This window comes from Eurypyga helias, unplaced genomic scaffold (genome assembly GCF_000690775.1).
Source record: "Eurypyga helias isolate BGI_N326 unplaced genomic scaffold, ASM69077v1 scaffold24696, whole genome shotgun sequence".
Classification (NCBI taxonomy): Eukaryota; Metazoa; Chordata; class Aves; order Eurypygiformes; family Eurypygidae; genus Eurypyga; species Eurypyga helias.
In genome coordinates this window covers 42,786-61,852 of record NW_010258886.1, presented here as the reverse complement: position 1 = coordinate 61,852, position 19,067 = coordinate 42,786, and the positions used below count along the sequence as shown (strand labels likewise).

Genomic DNA, 19,067 nt, shown 5'->3' with positions numbered 1-19,067 from the left:
GCGCCGCTTTCACCGAGCCGTACGAACGCGGGGGCTCTGGCAAGCGATGGGCTTGCATGGCATCGGCGGCAGCTGCGGTATGGGCACAGGGGCTGCTCCCCCACTTTCGTCAGCGGGAGGGATGCTGGCGTCGCAGCTGGTTCAACCAGCTTTATGGCCTCTTTGTGCTGCTGCAGAAGGGCTGAGAATCTGGCCCTGGCTCCCTCCCCACCTCGCCGGGGACTGCATCAGTGTGCTGTTTATTGTTTCTGCCAGATCATTCATGCAGATGTTAATGAATGCTAGACCCAGCTTTGCTCCCAGCAGAGTCCCTTCCACACCTCCCCCTGCCCAGCCCTCTGCACTGGAGTTTCTGTTTACAGTCCTGCAGGGAATTTCCCCTCTGCTGCATGGTCTTCGAGCCGCAGAGGCCCAATTCCTGATGCCAGCAGGCTCCCACACCTCCCTGGTTCCTGTAGCTGTCCGATGTCACCTCCAGGTGTCTGCGTCCCCCACTGTCACCATTCCTTCTCCACCTCCGGCCTCCCCAAACTAGAGACGTGCCAATTCTCCTAGGAAGGAGCAGAGGGCTTGGCCAGTGAAGAAAGTTGCTACAGGTGCACAGATGGAGAAAGCGCAGGGAGAAGTTGCCAAATGGGAAGAGCAAAGCAATTTGTCCAGAAGGACTCTGAGACAACATCTACACTGGTAAGTGATGCAGCCCACAGGGATGCAGGAGCCTGCATCTGCATCACTCTGTTATCTTCAAACCCTAACTAGGTGGGCACCTCAGTCTGCCTATAATTGGGTAACTCTGGGAATACTTAGGAGGCTGTTAATCAGCCCAGCCCAAAATCCCACCAAGGTCCTCTGGGGAAGTTTAGCAGCACATCAGACCATGTCCCTAGGTCCCTAGTACTGCGATGGCTGAGCTGCACAGAGCCTTGCTGTCCTGGCAACTGTTGGACATTGGGAAGCCAAAGAACAAGTCTACCTGCTGCAAAGGGCATCAGTCTCAGGAGGGGTTTCTGATGTCTTCTTGATCAAAGCAACATCACTTACCCTTCCAGGAGAGCGATGACATTCTTTCTGGGCCTCCCAATGTTTGGCCCATAGAGGTTTGCTCTGGAATAAGTGCGGATAAGCTGCAGCAGGCTTCTCAGCTGGATGTAGTCCTTCCCCAGCTGGCTGCCGTTCACCGAGCGACCAATCAGGGTCCGATAGTTATTGGGCTCTGGGAAAATAAAAATAGACAAGCAAGGCTTGCCAGCTCTGCTCCTTCATCCGTGCTTCCGGAGAGAGACACACAGCTCACATGCTGTCGCACAGCTTGAGCTCCACAGAGCTGCCTGCCTGCTCTGTGGAGCAGAAGGAGCCTCTGAGGAGTGGAAGGCCATCACTTGCTCTCCTGTGCCAGCATCTCCGCTTGTGCCCCTTTTGTTCTGTGCTGGGTGAAGGACATGCACCCTGGTGTCATGCTCCTGTCCTCATAGGGCCCCCCACTTCCCCTGGCACTGCAGCCACAATACCTGTCCATAGAGCTGCTGGTCTGTCTCCCCAGGACCGCTGTGCCCAGCAGCCAGGGCACTTTTCACATGCTTAATACCAACTGATGGAAGCATCCAGCTAAGGCGCTAACACATGCCAGGTCCATCTTAGAGACGGTGCTGCCTTATAGCAGAGCCATTTACATCGCTCTGAAACTACATTGGCAAAGCATCCTGGGATCTGCAAATACCCTCTTCCAAAAGGGAATACCTTTCTGCTACAGCAAGCTCCATTCCCGTGGCTCTCCTGTTCCCACACTCACCATTGCCCAGCTCCCAGGAGATGTTGTACTTCTTGCTGGCACTGTACTTCAGGAGGCTGAGGGCATTGGAGCTGTTCCAGGAATTGTTGGGATTTCGGCGCAAAGCATTCAGTGCAAAGATCAGGTGAAGGCCAGAGCAGTCAGCAAAGTTATACAGTTTGTCTAGAGACCTGGCTGGGAAGAAACAAAAAACAGTTTGTAATTCAAATGAAAGCTAGTTCCAGGGAGGTTCAAATGATCCTGCTGTCCATCAGACTTTGCCTTCTGTGTAGGATGAGCCAGGGTCAAATGCCATCCCCATGACATCTGTAACCGCAGAAATGCACCTGACCTTTGAAACCAGGATAGGATTCCAGGTGTGGGCTCATCTCCTTCCAGCATGAAACTTGGATGCCCTCCACCACTGTGTCAGAGCTAGGGGCCATGTTACCAGAGACAAGTGACTTTATAACATCTCTTTTCATCTGCTCTTGGCAAGAAAAGTTCAACCTTTCCTGTGCTTATCCTGCCTTGCATCTCTTTCAGAGCAGATTCCTGCAGTGCCTGGGGAGCAGAGGAGGAAATCACCACTCCTGCCAGCTCACTGCCACCTCTCCTGCATGCCACCACAGCCTGCCCTCTGCTCCCACAGTGCCCTGTGCAGCAACCCAGCCCCAGCAATAACAACGCAGAGCTTCCAAGGTGTGCACCAGGCACCAGGCTAACCTCTGCTTCGCACACTGAGAGAGGAGCTTCGTGCCACCCCTTGAGCTCGGGGAGAGAGGAGGGCTCCCTGCCTGCTAACAGCCTGGCCAAGCCCTGCTGCTGGGGTGGCCCTCCTGGGATGTTTGTGACATTCGTGTCCCACCTGTTGACCCCAAAGTTCCCTGCCTGGCATCTCCCCTGCTGTGCCGTGGCCTTGATGAGCAGCAGGCCACCAGCCAGCAGCAGAAGTAGAGACCAAAGAAAGAGCTGACCCACTCATTCAAGGAGAAGTGGCATTAGCACAGGGCGCTGCTGGGAGAGCCAAAATGCTTAATGCCTTGTTTTGCTTACATCTTCCCAAAAAACTCAAAAGCAATCAAATGCTCGATGAAGCTAATGCCACTGTTAGCAGGATACAAACTCACACGACTGCGAGAGGAGGTTTGGTTAGAGAGTAATTAGATAACTCTGGTGTTTTCTATCATCCCTGCCTGTTGAACTGCATCCCAGGACACTCGGCGAGCTTCCTGAAGCAGCTTTGGAGATGCAACCGCTTAACTGTGAGGAGCCACTGGGGATGGGGAGGTTCCAGGGGGCTGGGGAGAGCATGCCGAGGACTCTGCTTTCAGAAGAGGGGAAGGAGGCACTGGGGAATTACAGAGTAGGCAGACCGGCTTCAGGTCCCAGAAAAATACTTGGACAAATAATCAAACTGCTTGTCAGCACTTACAAAATATAAGGAGATGATCAACAGCCACAGGAATGTGTCAAGAACAAATCACACTGAAACAATCTACTGACAGGAAAGCAGGGCTTGCGGGCAGAGAAGCAGCCATTTAGGTCTTATACCTTGATGTTTTTTAAGGCTTTTTACATGATTGCACATGATGTTCTCTCTGGCAAGTGAGGTAACCCTGATCTGGACTGAACCTCGGCACGAAATACGCACATTGAGAGCAGCTACCAGCGATGTGCTGTTAAACTGAAGGGTCTAGGCAGCCTGCTCTGCGTCTCTCTACATGTTTCCAGTGAAGAGGGGTATAACGCAGCGGAGGATACGCGGCACTAAGGTGCTAGCATGCGCCACCATGGACAAGGCAGCCGAAGGGGATGGAAGGGAGGCGACTGCATGCTCAGGAAGCCCCTCTTAGCCCAGGGGCAATGCTCCGACTCTCCCTGCACCCGCACTGCTGGACCAAGGTGCAAACGAGACGGTGACAGCCAGGAGCTGCTCGCTCCAGTCGGGATAAGCTCCTCAGCCTGTACATCTGCATTTATTCTGTCGCCTTCCCTGGAAGCCTCGGTGGATATGGAGCCAGCTATGAAGTCTGAGAAGAATGAACTTTAAAAGCAATGTTTTAAGGAGCGTCAAGGAAATAAGCTCACTGAATAGCTAACGTTTCATGGAACGCAGCAAAATCATGGAAAGGAAAAGAAAGAAAAAATGTGAAAAAGAAATTCTTAATCCTTCTCACAACGTTTTTCTAAACGCTACTGGTTGGTTGAGTGAAAATTAGCTGAATTAGATTAATCTAATGTATTCATCCCACTGGTTCAGGCACATTAGCTCTTTTTCTGGATGTTTAGTGAATTAGAGACAGATACAGTTACTTAATACTCATCTGCTTCAGACCTCCAGGCAAAAAGCTGCACTTGAAATGAGATTCCTATAAAGAGGGTAAGATAGACACCCAAGTGACAACATGAAGATAGCAAAAATGAAACATTTTTGCTGGTGCAAAACAGTTGTAGTTCTTAAGTACTACAGGAGGGGATTTGGTTCATGTTTAGGAGCCTCTGCAGAGGACTGGGAATTGATTTTCCATGCATCCACTGGAGGAAACAAGCTGTCTGTTTATCCCAGTGCAGGGCCTGCCACTGTGAAATTATATTTTCCCCATGACACTTATTTTATTTCCGTGTGCCTGGACACAGAGATGCCACGTGTATTTCACGTTCTGCCATGACTTTCTGAGCTGGAAAGCTCAGCAATCAGGGGAGAGAGCTAGGAGAAACACACGGATGTCTGGGGGTTGCTCCTGCCGGTTTCCAGCGACCTCCCAGCACACAAACCAACCTGCAGACTGCAATGAAGCCACAGAGAGCAGGAAACTACTAATAAACCTGTCTCTGCATCAAACCAGATTGTTAATATGGGCACTCATCATCGAGAGTATCAGGTACAAAGCCCATTTATCCTTGGATCTTTGGATGGTGTGAATATGGACGCACCAGTGACTCCGGCAGAACCTTGAGGACCAGTTTGCACAAGATGCCCAGCCACTAGTGGTTAAGGGGCATGTCTGATCCCTCCTGAGATGACCGCCTTAAACTGGACATCTCTGTTGCAGACAGCTGCGGTCAGATGAGAACTGTCACGGGTGGCTAGAGCACAAAAAGAATCATATTTAGAAGACCTTGAGTGATGTCTAGCCCTCCGTAAGTACAAACAGGGACAAAAGAGAATGCTATAAATATTTTACTGCCATGACTAGGGATGGCCACATTACTTCTGAGTAATGAGAACATGAAGAATTGCAGTATTATTAACAGCTGGCTAAAACTCACTTTGAATTCTGGATAATTGCACTGTTTTTTCTTCATCAAACAGAGAAAATCTTCCAGGAATTTAACCTTTCCCCAGCTAACAGATCATTAGGCGAGGCTTTCACAAAGCATTTCAACAGAAAAAGCCATTGTCTTATGAGAATGAATCTTAATAGAGCAGAACTGAATTTATAAGACGTTCTCCCTGACCCTTCTCCCCCTCTGCCCAGTGCAGGGATGCACATGCTCAGCGCTCACGTGCCCCTGAGCTCAGTAAGAAGGAATAAAGAAAGAAAGAAAGGAAAAAAAAAAGGAAAAAAAAGAAAGATAAAAGAAAAAAAGTGCAAGGATGTTGATGGTCAGCTCTGCCACTTACACAGTTGGAGCAAGGCGAACCAAGGCAGCAAAGCTACGTGCTCCGTTCCCTCGCCCCCAAGGGCAGGGCTGTGCTGGCAGGTTGCAGTGGGGATGGGCATCGTGGTAGGTTTGGGACTAACAGCAGCCAGTAGACAGAAATAGAGGTCCCATGACCCTGGCGCAAAAAAGAAAATCAGAAGATATTTGGGCTCTTTCAACCTTTTACATCCTCGGTTGCAGAGGCTTGGATGCATCTGGAGAGTGAATGCCGCCCAAAGATGCACGGCTGGGTGGCCGCCAGTGAAGATCTGCTCTCAATCCTGCCCTCAGCTGAAACTCTGCACAGGAATTAAAGATTTTGGATGCTTGCATGGATCTCTCACCCTGCACGGAGGGAGACAAAAAATTTCAAAATGCAGGAGAAGGTGCGAGGCCACAAATGGTGGTGGGAGTCATGGGACAAGTACGTCCTTTGGGATTCTTTCCCACGTTCCTCTGTTTTATACGAGGTTACATTTTAAAGATCTCTGAAAGATGGATGGCACTTAACTCTGTGGCATGCCAACACAAAATCTGAGGCACATTAAAATGTCTCTGGCAGTTTAAAATAATTGGAAAGACTTTCCAGTTGTAGTTACTGAATTAAACATTATACTAGAGACTTTATAAGGAACATAGTATTGACTGCCATTTGGTAAGAGGGACAGCTCAATAATCTCTGGGTTTGAAAGTCTTCCACATATTTTATTCTGCTTAAGGAATTTTGCTTTGGCAGGGTTTAGCACGAAGAGTGGAAATTCATGTGCACGCTGAGACGGAGGCTGAGATCAGCCATTGGGCTGAGGGGTGGCGGGGCATGGCACAGTGTGCCGGGGGCTTTCGTAACTCTGGGAAGTCAACCAGGAGGACAGGAAAGAAGAGCCTGTTCTCCCTCTACCCCCACCATTCACCACGTCCATCTCTTGCACGTACATCACGTGGCAGCACTGAGGAGGATGGGGAGAGAGCTGAACACAGAGCGGGCAGCACACACTGCACTCCCCAAATCCACAGGTTAGCTGAGAGATCAGAAAATGCACAACAGATGACCCCTTCTGTTGATAAAGCAAAGAAATGTACTTCTAGAAATAACGATTTCAACTAATCATGGGTATTGCTCGACTCTGCATTCCCCATAAATTCTGAGCAATGCCTGGAGCATCCCTAAAACAGCTCCTGGTGTCAGTACTCAAGCCAGCAGCATCCCCTGCCCCTTGGGCACCCCACAGGAGATAGCAGAGGGAAGGTGTTGGGAAAGACCTGGCAAAGAGCAGAGAATCCCAAAGAGAGCTGTACAGGGAGGAGGCAGAAAGGGTGGTACAGAGTGTTCAGACAGGAGATGAGTAAGATGACTGGCGAGAGTAATGGATGGAAAAAGAAAGGTATTCCCACTTGCAGAAGAACAAGTGGGTACATGGAAAATTTACTTACTAACAAATTGCCACCATAGTCAGCTGAATCCCATTTGCACTGGCTCTCTTGGGCTGAAAATCCTCATAAAACCACATATGTGTGGCAAGGACTTAATGTTTTCTTAGCAAATAAATATGAATCAGAAGATATGCAAGAGGCAATCAGAGTAAATCCGGACCCATGGGACAGGTCTACAAAACTGGCTTGAAATCTTCCCATGGATTCCATCCCCAGGCATGGTAGGGTTTCAGACAGGGGAGCCAGAAACCCTCATCCACATTCTGCATAGTTAGAGCACCAAATAGTAGCCTTCACCATCACTGCTAGTACAGAGGAAAAGCAACATCCCACACTGTCCGTATGCACTATAACACCCAGCTTGATCCACTGGATCATGGGAAGATTTTCCTATTCTAGCTGCATGCTAAGCCATTCCTTCAAAGCTGCTGCTTAAAGAGAATTTTAAAGATTTCGAGGCTACCAAGAAACCCACACAGTTGCTGGAAATTGCATTCTAATGATGACCATCCCAGCTGGGAAGCTGTTTGGTTTTAATTCAGTCTTCTGAAGCATTTTGCTATGCAGTAAAACCACACTGTGTAAAGATACTGAAGAATTCCCAGGCAAAATTGCTGGCAGGAGGGAAAAGTTTTTTCGCCTCAGACACACGTTTTACCTGAAATGCTCCCTCTACCTGGTCAAGCTCCCAACTTCCCCCAAAGAGGATGGAGGTGTGCAGAACCGTCCCCTGCTCTCATTTACCTCCCAGGCTTCCCTATTGCTCTATGGGGGAGCAAAGGCTGGGGGTGTGCTGCGAGCGGGAAGAGCTTCCCAAGGCAAGGTGCAGCGCTGGAGGTCTGCTCTGAGTGACAAGAAGTGCTTTGGCAGAGCCTAACGGTGCTATAGAAAAGGGATCTAGTTTAATCCCATCTGAAGAATACCTGAAAGTTGGAGGAACTGGCTTTAATACTGCCAGCCAGTAAAGAAATGCTGCGCACTGTGTGTTAATGAGAACCTGGATTTTATATCCAGCTGGATGACAGATGGGGGATCTGGGGCCATTCCCCCCAGAGTATCAAGGGGGCCTTGTTCCAAGGGAATTGTTGTCATCATCCCTGGTCTTTAAGCAGCTGAACATCGACCCTCAATATTCATTCAAGTCTTTAACTAGATTTTTCATTTCACTGCCAATGCAGAGGTGATTATGCTGACCACGTGAGCTAGGTTTAGTCCTTAACACCACCGTACAGAAATAGCAGTCTGGGGGCTTGGTGTCAATCTCTCGCCAATAAGGAGCTTGGCTGGCAGCCATGGATTGTGGGCTGAGGTCCCAGCTGGCATATAACTTGGAAGACAACCACGAGGTCTGGGTTCAATATCCAATTGCTAAGGAGTCTGGCTGACAGCCTCATTTTGTGGAATGAATCCCAAATTAATATAATGCTTTTGATACCAGACAAGGGGCATGGCTCGCTTCCAAATGCTGTAAGGGCTCAGATAAAAGCCGTAGGCATTGGGTTCAGTGTGTAAATGGTATCGAGATCAGATAACGGTCAGGATTGGGCTTAATCCTCAGATGGTGAGAAAAAGGAATGAGCCCTGAGCTCTGCCTTCATGAAAAAAAAAGAGCTCAAATGAGCAGAATATCTCTGTTTTCAATCCTCAAGTGGTAAAGAGCTCACAGGACAGTAATGGTTTCTAGGAACAAGTGTAAATTGACATGGAGCTTCAGAAGAGATGTGGGATCTGGGTTCAATCTCCAAATGTTGTAAAGCTCAGATAATGGCCAGAGGGGCAATTCCAAACCCTCTGTTCCAGCCTGGTGCCTGGGAAGGAAGCAAGATCACATTACAACTAAGAAAGCTGCTTTCTTCTGATGCATAACTTAAGACATTTTCCCTTTTGGATCAGGACGAATCCAGCATCTTCTAAAGTTTCAGAGGAAATGAAGGTAGGTGGGTAGGGAGCTACAGGTCTGAGCAGAGCAGAAGAACGTAGCAAGAGAAAATACGACTGTGAGCACCACCACCACCTGCTCTTGCTCGCCTTATTGGATGCTCCAGATGACCAGGCTTGAGCCATGGAAACTGCTCCAAAGAAAACACGGGTACAGCTCACCAGCATCCTCACTGCCTCACAGTGCCTGCCCCACTGGGCATCCTCGGGGCCTCTGCAGCTCATCCCAGAGACAGTCATAGCCTGCGCTGCAGTTACTTCTCACTGACAGCGCTTGCACAAGAGGTTGGTGTGAAACAGCGTGCGCAGCAATAACTCACTCTCGCAGCTCACTCGCGGAGTAGCCTCTTGACGCAGCTAGGCTAGTTTGCTTGAACTCATTCCACTTTGCATAAAGGAATGCAAGTAAAATGTGCATAAAATATTCAAATACTAATTTGAGTGAGCATTTAAAGTTGGTGTGTTACGTCGGAAACCCTTCCTGGACATGGTTTTATAGAAAGCGATACCGTTCCTGGGCAGTTTCAAACTTGATAAATCAGTGCGATCTCCCTGCCCTCAAGGAAATCCTTTAAAATCTAATTGTGGTCCCTGTGGCTCTCAGCTTTAGCTCCAAAGTCCAAACAGGACAGACCGCAGAGAACAGGGCCTGTGTGCTGTGAGTACTGTTATAACAAGCTGCCCTTGGTAAATCAGCCAGACCCTTGAGCAGCAACTGCAGACTTGGGGTGAAACCCCCAAAACACGCTCCCAGGGCAGCAACTACCCAATCCTAATGACCAGGGGTGCTGAAGACAAGCCCTGTCAGCACCAGGCACAGCCCAGCGTTTTGCTCATTACCCTGAGCAAAGCTACAACACTGGGGACAGGTTACATCCCGTGCCCCAAAGCCGCCTTCCTCCGGGCTTTACCTCTGCACGTGGAGGGAGCGAACCCGCCGAGCTTGGGAACACGGCTGCAGCTATAACCCAGCTCCGCTGCCAGACCGTTTGCTGACAGAATGACTGTTTTATATGGCTGTAAGAGCAGCTATAAGCGCAGCTGTCTGAAAAGCAACAAAATCTATGATGTGTGTTTCGAAATCCAGTGACAGCTGGCAGTGCTGCACCGCAGCTCCTTCCTTCTTTTGCACAGTTTAGCTAAAACACTTCTCTGCGATCGCCCCGATTTATCAACAAACAGCAGTTTCTGGAACAATTTAAAAGCATTCCCAAATAGGCAAGAAGTGGTCAGCTCTTCAACCACTCAGCGATCTGCGAGCTCCCAAATAGGCAGGCGGCTGGAGATGGATGGGGATGGCTGATGGGAGGACTGAATGCCCTCCCCGGCTGCCTTGCAGGGAGGATGGGACTGTGGATCACGCTTGGGGGGAATGGTGACTTGTATGGTGTAAAGCTGGCCCAAGGCACAAATGTGAGCCATTTCTGTGCTGCCAAGGAGGAGACTTGGTCCCCATACATGCTGCTCCCCCGGCAAGGAAGCCCTGCGGAGGGGCATCTCCTGTGCCGCCCAGTCTTACCTCCCAGGTGTGGGAAATCCCATACAGCCCAAATCCACACAGGTGGATAACGCCGTAACTTGCTGTACAGCTGTAGAGTGTAACATGAGGCAGAGCAACAGGACACAAGGGCACACACCATGCTCGTCCCTACGCTCACCTCCTCCTGCCAGCTGCAGGGCAGACAACAGCAGCCATCGCAGGGACCCACTCCCCTGTGCATCTCCCGCTGCTCAGGCAAGCTGCATCCGCATCCTTCTTACAAGTTTCAAGGCAGAGGTTTTTATAAGTGTTTTTTCTTGCCAGTGCCTGAAGTGCCAACACCGCAACGAGAGGATAGGTGTTTCCAGCGCTTTGCTGCAAAAAGTGAGCAGGGCAAGATGAGCTGAGCAACACCCTGTGTACATGCTGCGTGGTTAAACTGGAATGAAAGACGTACAGGTATGAAGCATGTTTTTAACATGTTCATTTAGTCCCAGTAAAATGCTTAACCCAGGTAAGCTGTGCATCCAATTCATCCGTTCCCTTCAGCCTGTCTGGCAGCTCCCATACTCCGTTTCTGCTGCCTGAAACTGCCGTCATGTGGCACACACAGCTCGATTCAGAAGAGCCTCACACAGGGGTGCAAGCCAGACCCACCCAACAGCATCCCTGGAGCCACACAAGGTGCAGGAGCCTTGTGCCGGACCCATCTACCTCCCACCCCCGGGGCTCTGGCTGCTCTGGAGGAGAGTGACACTGATCCGTCATGCTAGGAAGCTGAAATACCACATTGGGAACAAATTCGAACTGAGGACTTCAGTGTTGCCAAACCCCAGCATTCAAAAATCATGAGTCAAACTCCCAAAAATCATGGGACTGGCTCGAGAAACCTGGTTTTAACATAAATTTCATTTTCTGCTGTTTTCAAAAATTTGGGGTGCCTTTCTAGGACATTTTTAAGCTCTTCTACTACCAGAAGAGCTAAAATCTGGCTTGTTTCCATTTTTCCTTTTAACGGGAGTTGATGTGCAGCAAAACAATAATTTTATTTTACAAGTTGTTCGGGTTGGCCTCGCTTCCCCATGGGTGGGGGCTGTGTCCAGCAGCTGGGGAGGGCAGGGGCACGCCTGACCCAACTCGCCAGTGGGTGCTGCAAGAGACACCCTGCCATCGAGCAAGGATCTGCCCCTCTCCTCTTACAGTCCCTAGTGATTTGGGGTTAAACCCAGAATCCACAAAGATCAGGTGCTTCATTTCATGGGTCTGAGTCAATGTTTCCTATCGTGGAAAGAGTCGCAGACATGGTGCACCGCTGAAAACTGCCGATCCCAGTCCCGGCCCATCCTCTCCTGCCTGCTGACCCCATTCTCGCCATCAGCCGTCCCTGGCTGTTCCCGCTCGGCGGAGCAGCTGATTTCCCTGGGAGGAAGAGGGAGTGACTAGGGTTCTTCACACACTTTGTGAGCTGGGCATCTGGTATTTTTCAAAACTCTAAAACATTTTAACTGAAAACTGTCCTAAAAAAAAACCCAACCAAAAAACAACGCATAAAACCGGAAATGTTTCAATCTCAAATCCTTAATTAAAACCACACTCTTTAGTACATAAAGAAGGAAGTTAAAAAAGAAATGTACTTTTGCACATTACAGACAGCATTATAATAAACACAAAGCACTGCCAAGAAAGAGGCATTTTCAAGGCTAAAGTAGATGCCTCCAGCTGCACTCAAATAATGTCAGAGGGCTTGTCCACATTGCCGAGTGTCATTGCATTTGAATGCGATAGCGAACAACCAAGCTAGGCGGATGAGGAAGACGGCAATTATTGGCGCAGACCGCTAGCGCTGCAGCAAGGACCATAACCCGCTGGGGTCTGTGAACTCCTCCGACTTCCCACAGATCCCAGACCCTGGTCTTAATCTGTAAAGTATTTGAAGGAACTGGCCCTGGCTCTTCCTGCTCCTCTGGGCTCGCAGATACGGCTCAGCTGGAGGGACCCGGTTTGGCAGGAGCACTCCCCAGCTAATCTTTGGGGGAATCTTGTACCAAAGCACACAGGGTGGAGTCTGAACCTGATTTTGGAGGCACAGACAAATGGCTGGAAGAGGCCAGCGTCATTAGCCTGACGTCCCGCACCACACAGCCCGGGACACACACAAGTAGCGCGGGAGTCAAACCCAGTCCCTCAGCCGGACAGATCAGATCTTCTGTAAAGACATCCACCGCCAGCTTAAAACGTGCCGCAAGTATGGAAACCAGCCTATCCCCCTGTAAAGTGTTGCAGTTATTTAATGTCCATGGTCAAAATAGGCACCTGGCTTCCAGTCCAAACTTAGCTGTTTTGGCCTTTCTAGTGACTGGATCTTGTTACACCCCTGCCTGCTAGGGCTTTGTTTCTTCTGGGAGCTCAAAATTAAGTTCAAGCCTCCTCTAAATAGACTTTCATTAAGCAGCATTTGTTGCAGGTCTTCAGTATCTTCACAGTAATGCCAGTTCTTCCAATTTCCAACCAATTCTGTAGCTCTGCTGTCCTACAAGTCTCACCAAGCTATGTCAACAAAACCGCTGCTGTGCGTGACACTGAGGATCTCACGACACTCTATCAATGTGCAGAGGGAGGAGAGGTCTGCTCGAACTCCTGCTCCTCCACACCAGTCGCAGAGTTGTGCTTGAGTGCCCGCTGCTGCCCAGGTGAGATGGTCTGCAGGGAGAGGATGCTGGAAGAAGTAGCGCCTGGGTGAAGGCGGTTGGTACCTCTCCAACCTAGTGAGGGGATTGGAAACTGGGGAAGTGAGCCACTGACAAAAGCTACTGAGTGCCCTAAGGCCAACTGAAGGCTTGGGATATGGCTAAGGGAAAGGGAAATTGCAGTAGGTTCAGAGGAAAACTCTGAGTGAGAGTAATAGGACAGCCTTCTGATCATATCATATGTCTGCACATAAACCAGGAGAACAGGGAATACACAAGATGACTTTAAAGCCTTCATAACTACAGCATTTAGCCTCACACATGCTTCGTGGAAAGGCATTGTTGGGGGGGGGTGGGGGTGTAGGTTACTGATATGAGAAGACATAGTTTGTTTAGGAAACAGAAGAAGGAAATAGGAAGGGGTTATTTTGGAAGAAGAATACTTTGGGTTCAAGAAGAGGTGACAAACAGACTAATTTTCTAAATCATAATTTTAGTTACCCTGGCATCTGCTAAAGACAGAGCAGGGCAGGTCCCAGGCACACCAAGCTGTTGGAATGCAGAGGGTAAAGTTGCTCTGGAGAAGGGAAAGTAGTAGGGGAAGGGATGTTTATTACTTGGATATTATTGATACAGAAAGTTGATTAATAGTCCAAAACTGGAAGTAGATTTGAGTGTAAGTGGTTACAAAACCATAAAGTTCAGCAATTTAAGGCAGTGAAGGAACAAGAACAACGGATTAAAGATAATGTATTTCAAAAAAAAAAAGCAAATTTGAACAAATTCAGGGCACAGGTCAAGAGGATCTCTGGGGAAGGGAGTTTAAGACAGCATTTCCCAACCAGTGAGACATGGAGAGACAACAGCTGTGCTGTGGGTCCAGGGGAGAGAGCAGCAGAAAGAACAGCAAGAAAATACCCTGCAAATATATACAAATAAGAGGAAGAAAGAGGAAAATATCAATCCGTAACTCAGTGCAAAAGAGTAAACAACATATTGACAAACAGACAGCTCTGCTGTAGTTTTCATAGAAAAAAATAACTGTGACATGGCTGTTATTTACATCAATTTTAAGTGTGAAACAGAAGCAGACTTGAGGAGGGAAGGAAAAATGAAAGACCACTTAGGAAATCTAAACCACAAAAGTGCTCACTTATCAGTATGAAATCTGTGTCAGAACTTTTTGTCAAACACAGAAGATTCATATGTATTCAATAAATACTTTTTCTGCATTTTCACTCAGAATTTTGCCATTATCAGCATGCCCTCTTGCAATAATGCTGCACTTAGCTGAAATTGTTTTAATCCTGATATACTGGAAATGTACTTATTGATTTAGTCCCCTGGACACAGATGCATTCCCTGATGCTCTGGGCTTTCTCTCACTCCTTGACAGTGTTTTGGGGGAATGCATCTCCTCCAGGTTTACAAGGGAGACATCATCATCTGGACTATTCCTCCCTATCCTTTTAAGATGAGCAGGGAAGAATAGGCACGACTCCTTGTGAAGCAAGCACCTAAAGCGGCTCAGGTGATCTCCATAGGAGCTCTATACCTCTTTACCATCCTGGAGAACAATCCAAAGGCAGCCCATCCCTGGTGATCAACACTGCAGATATACAGACTTGGATGGGATGGATGTTAAATTTCACAACAATTACTCTGCAGCCGCTGCTGCCAGCACAACTCCTCCGCATTAGCTAGCACATCCTCGGTCACTGTGGAGATGGAGAGGGGTGCTCGTGCAGCCTGCCAGGACAGTAGCTCCAGATATCATCCATTAATTGTATCATGCCTAGAGGTGGCTGTCAAAAATGCAGGGAGCCACGTAGGCAGAAGAGGCAGATGAGAGCACAGCTCACTTGTGGTATGTGGGACTCAGCTAAACACGCACCAAAAGGCTCTGCCGTGAGTTACTCCCATCAATAAATGGATTTAGATGTCAGATGTTAGCTCTTTTCTGCAGAGACCCTCTGCATGTTTTTTAATACATCTGTGTACCCAACTGCTGAGTGACCTACAGCACTGCCCTCCCTCCTTCTCCCCTCTTACTACTGGAACACAAATCCTTCAACTGAAAATACATCATATTGTGGAGCTAAAGAGTCGTATTAAAATCGAGTATATGAGGTGCTGGATTAAGCTAATGGTGTCATTGGCCTGCCTTCTGGGAGAGGGATCTGAGATTTTTACAATGTACTTGTCAGATTTTTAAACTTACTCAGCTAAACAAATAACCACCGTTAAGCCTCTGAAAGGGATTCTGCCCCCAGCCAGAGGAGACAGTCTTCTGAGACAATTCTTGGGGATAAAGGTTGATCTAAAGAACCACAATTTCTCAGGGTTTAACGGCGTGTACCTCACTGGTTAAATGAACCATATCTTTCTGGATATGGCATAATCTCCACCGAAAAATAAATGCATGGAAAATATTAAAATCAATTTATTAAAATAAATGTCTCCCAAACTGCATGGCAGTTTCTAATTAAATAATTCCACCTGAGAATCCCATCCCCTCAGATCGCATATGGGATATGCCCACTGGCTCCCACCTTTGTTAAATGGGAACCATGTGGGCGGCATTAGAAGAGGGAAGTGCAAGAAAAGGTGAGCCCAGAGAAAGGCAGAACACACCATGGCATGCTGGGGAAGATTAAAGGGAAACAAAAAAGGAGGGCTGAAAGCTTTTGACAGCGGAGAACAGGAAAGTTTCTGTATCTGAGAAAGGTTACAGGCTTGCTCCAAGTGGGGAGGAAGGTGTTAGCAGTTGGAAAAAAAGACTAGGTCTTGTCCTGGGAGGAAATGCTTCAAAAGAATTTACTTTCCAGCTTAGCAATGACCTTGCTCCATTTATTGCTGAGGGCTGTGGGTGTTGGAAGCCTGATCCCGCAAAATGAGGCCGGTTGTGCATTACTGTACAGCTGATAAATGTCACACTTTCAGAACTGGGAAACATATTTATGCTCACAGCACTCAGAAATGACTCAACAGATTCTCACTCAGATTTCAGGTCATCTCCTCAAGCCCTCAGTCTGAAACTTTAGCATAAGGAATTCCCATTTAAAGAGACAGGATAGGATAAAATCATAAACACTCCAACCAGGTTTGCAACCACCGACCTAGGTTTCTACATGCTCTTGCACTATACCAGCACCGTGGGGACAAAGAGAGTGAGAGGTTGGACACCAGGAGGACAAATCAGGCACCAGGAGCACCTCCTGGAGGGAAAGCGGAGAGGGATGGAGGGTGCCCAGGATGAAGGCAGTAGCAGCACCAAACTTGGGCAGCCCTGGCCTCTCCCCAGCAGCCCTGACCAGAGCTGGTGGTGGTGGACTGCTGTGCCACACAACAGCTTTGATCACAAACACTAATGGCGAGGAAGAAGTAGGTATCTACAGTGATTTAGAGAGGAATGCGAAATATTTTGTACGCATGTGCGTAAAAAAAGATGATTGCATCTTTCTAGAGCGCTTTTGGCCATCCAATCAAGTAGTCGCATATGCAGCAGTTGTGCTAGGAGAGGTGGCAGCGGTGGGAAGGGGTTTATCAAGCTGATGCTTCAGGCCCTAGTTAATCATGGTTTCTTTCTGGTGAACTCAGCCGGCACCCCAGTCCCGGCAAAACAAATGCAACACAAGCCCGTAACCATCACAGGGGTCTGGAAAACCTCATAAGCTTACTGATGGCTCTTCATCTAATCATCACAAGGCCTGAGCAGAAGGGAAACCCAGCCTCCCTGGTGCCCTGGAAGAGTTTTGGCAATGCTGTTGGTACCCATACTCCAGGAGGGCATTGGCTGGGGAATAGCACTGAGAGCTGGGTCCTAATCAGTGTGTTTCCTGTGTATTCCATTCCTTGACACAAGAGGTGCTGCAAGTCCTATCAGTGATGATTTCCCACTTCTTGAAGGATGGAGATCTGCAAAATTTCCTTAGCCTCTAATGGCTCCTTCCCAAGGACAGACTCGCTAGGAGGTGCAAGCTATTGGCAGCTTGAGGGCCCAGAGGAGCTGTTGACCGTGTTTAGGCCACAATCCAGAAGACTTGATTTCATCCAGTGTAAGTGGAGCTGTTTTATTTATTCTAATGGTCTGATGGCGAGGGAGGCGTGCTCCCTGGCTGCCCGCGACAGCCACAGCCCTGTTCCAGACATGGGGTCCAATGCACAGCTCCACTCCAGAAAATGTTGCTCAGGCGGATGAGGCGGCCATCCTCAGGTGCTGCCTGGAGGCAAGGTTTCAGAAGACCCATGCTGCCTCCCCAGAGACACTTATTATTCGCTCAGAGCTGTTGTCTAACCCTGTCCATCTACCCCCATCAGGTGAGCCCATGTGGTTGCTTCACATCATGCTGGAAGACCATTTGAGCCTCCCATCTCCAGCAACGGCCAAGAGGAGATGCCTGGAGAAGAGCATGAGAGGGGCAACCATGCTGTGACACCTCCCAGGGTACATTCTTGGCCTCCAATAATCGGTGGCACAAGGCACCAGGCATTACAAGGCTTCAGGGGGTCTTACTTCCCAAATACAAGCAATAGCAAAAGCCAAAAATTAACGATAGCCCCAGCACTTCACATGCACCATGAGTATGACGAAACTCAACTCGGAGTAACCTGCTGTCCCATCTAAAAGGCTGAGAGCAAGATGTCCTAGTTCGCACAAAACAGCGAGAGTCTGCTGAGTCCAAACTCACGCCAAATTTTTAATAAAGATCCAAGAAGACTTGACACAAATACTGAGGCAATGACTAGAGAAATGACTTATGAAGTGCACAGCGAATGCCTGCAGGGCTGACCAAATGGAGGAGAAGCTTTTAACAACTGCAGGAGCTTTCCAGAGGAACAGAATCTAAGGAGTGCCAATTTGTGTCAAAGATTTTCCATCTGCACATAAATAAATAAATAAGGAAGATGGAAGCAGACGGGGAGAAATCTGTATTGTCCATCACAGAGCCCTATGTGGGTGTAGCTCCTCCAATGCCGAGCCTGCGCTGGACTCCAGCGAGACTGAAGCGTTGCAGATGGCCGGCAGTAGTCATCTGCATGGGGCTGAATTATACTTTACAGATCCAATTCTGCCTCTAAAATTTATACTGTGTCCCCTATGTGTCCGAGGGAGTCTCTGGACCTGCACAGCATTCACCTGCCGGAGAGGGAACAACCAAATCCCTCAGGCAGAGCATGGGCTGGGACGACGGCACGAACATAGGAGCAAGAAAAGAAGATGCAGGACAATACGTAGAAGGGGAAAAGAAAAAAATTATTGGCCAAGCCATGACATCCCAGCTCCCATTAACTCCCACTGCCATAAGGACACCAGCCTTGCCACCCACCGACACGTCCGCAGAGGGAGCAGAGAGGGAGGGATGGCAGGCAAAGAGGAGACGAAAGCAAGCCAAAGAGTGCGGGAGGGAAAAACATTTTGGGGTTTATTTTTCACACAGGATTCACAACATTCCTCAGAAAATTTAATTTTGCTGTCCTGTTCTTGTTTGCTAACCAGAACCAATTTAATTTTGAAACAACACGCAGAGCCAACGGGGGGAAAAACATTTTGCAATGGCTCTTCGCTCCCACTTGGAACGGCTAGCACAGGCTTAACTCGTTCGGCTCCCGCAGCCGCAACGCTGGCTCATGAGGAACCGGACCACTGGCCCAGGAAGCCTCCAGCTGGGAGGGAATGGGGGACCTGCTGACACCAGTAAATGGTACCATGCACATTGGGTTTTTGAGCAATTTGACAAATCCCACCCCACGCATCTGCAGAGGCAGGAGGTGGCGGGAGAAAAGAGCAATTTGTCGCATGGAACATCTTCCTCTCGCCCTGGCTCCCCGCTCGACAGCTCGCTCCGCGGTTTGTATAAAAAAATGGGTTGTTACCGCATTTAACAAAAAGCAGAAAGCTCCTATTCCTCTTCCGCTACCAAGAACACGCACATTTCTCGTATCGACATGTGAGTCTTCTGCGGTTTTGTGCCTTGTTGTGACAGTTTGGTAAACAAGTTGATAAAATCAAGCGCTTTTCAAAGGCAAGGTTAACACACTCATGTGCAACCTGGCTTGTCAGAGAACACCAGAAACTCCAAACATGTTGCTTCTGCTTACCATCTGCATGAGC

The 19,067-nt window shown here is 48.7% G+C and overlaps 1 protein-coding gene across 1 annotated transcript in view; it reads right to left on the bottom strand.

Moving 5' to 3' along the window:
• The window catches only part of HPSE2 (heparanase 2 (inactive)), a gene marked incomplete at both ends in the record, with an annotated part of 79,980 nt that overhangs the window by 21,165 nt on the left and 39,748 nt on the right, over positions 1 to 19,067 (bottom strand). The window contains 2 exons of the mRNA XM_010154523.1: positions 1,042 to 1,213; positions 1,790 to 1,963. Coding sequence (XP_010152825.1) covers positions 1,042 to 1,213; positions 1,790 to 1,963 — 346 coding nt within the window. The remainder of the gene's footprint in view (positions 1 to 1,041; positions 1,214 to 1,789; positions 1,964 to 19,067) is intronic.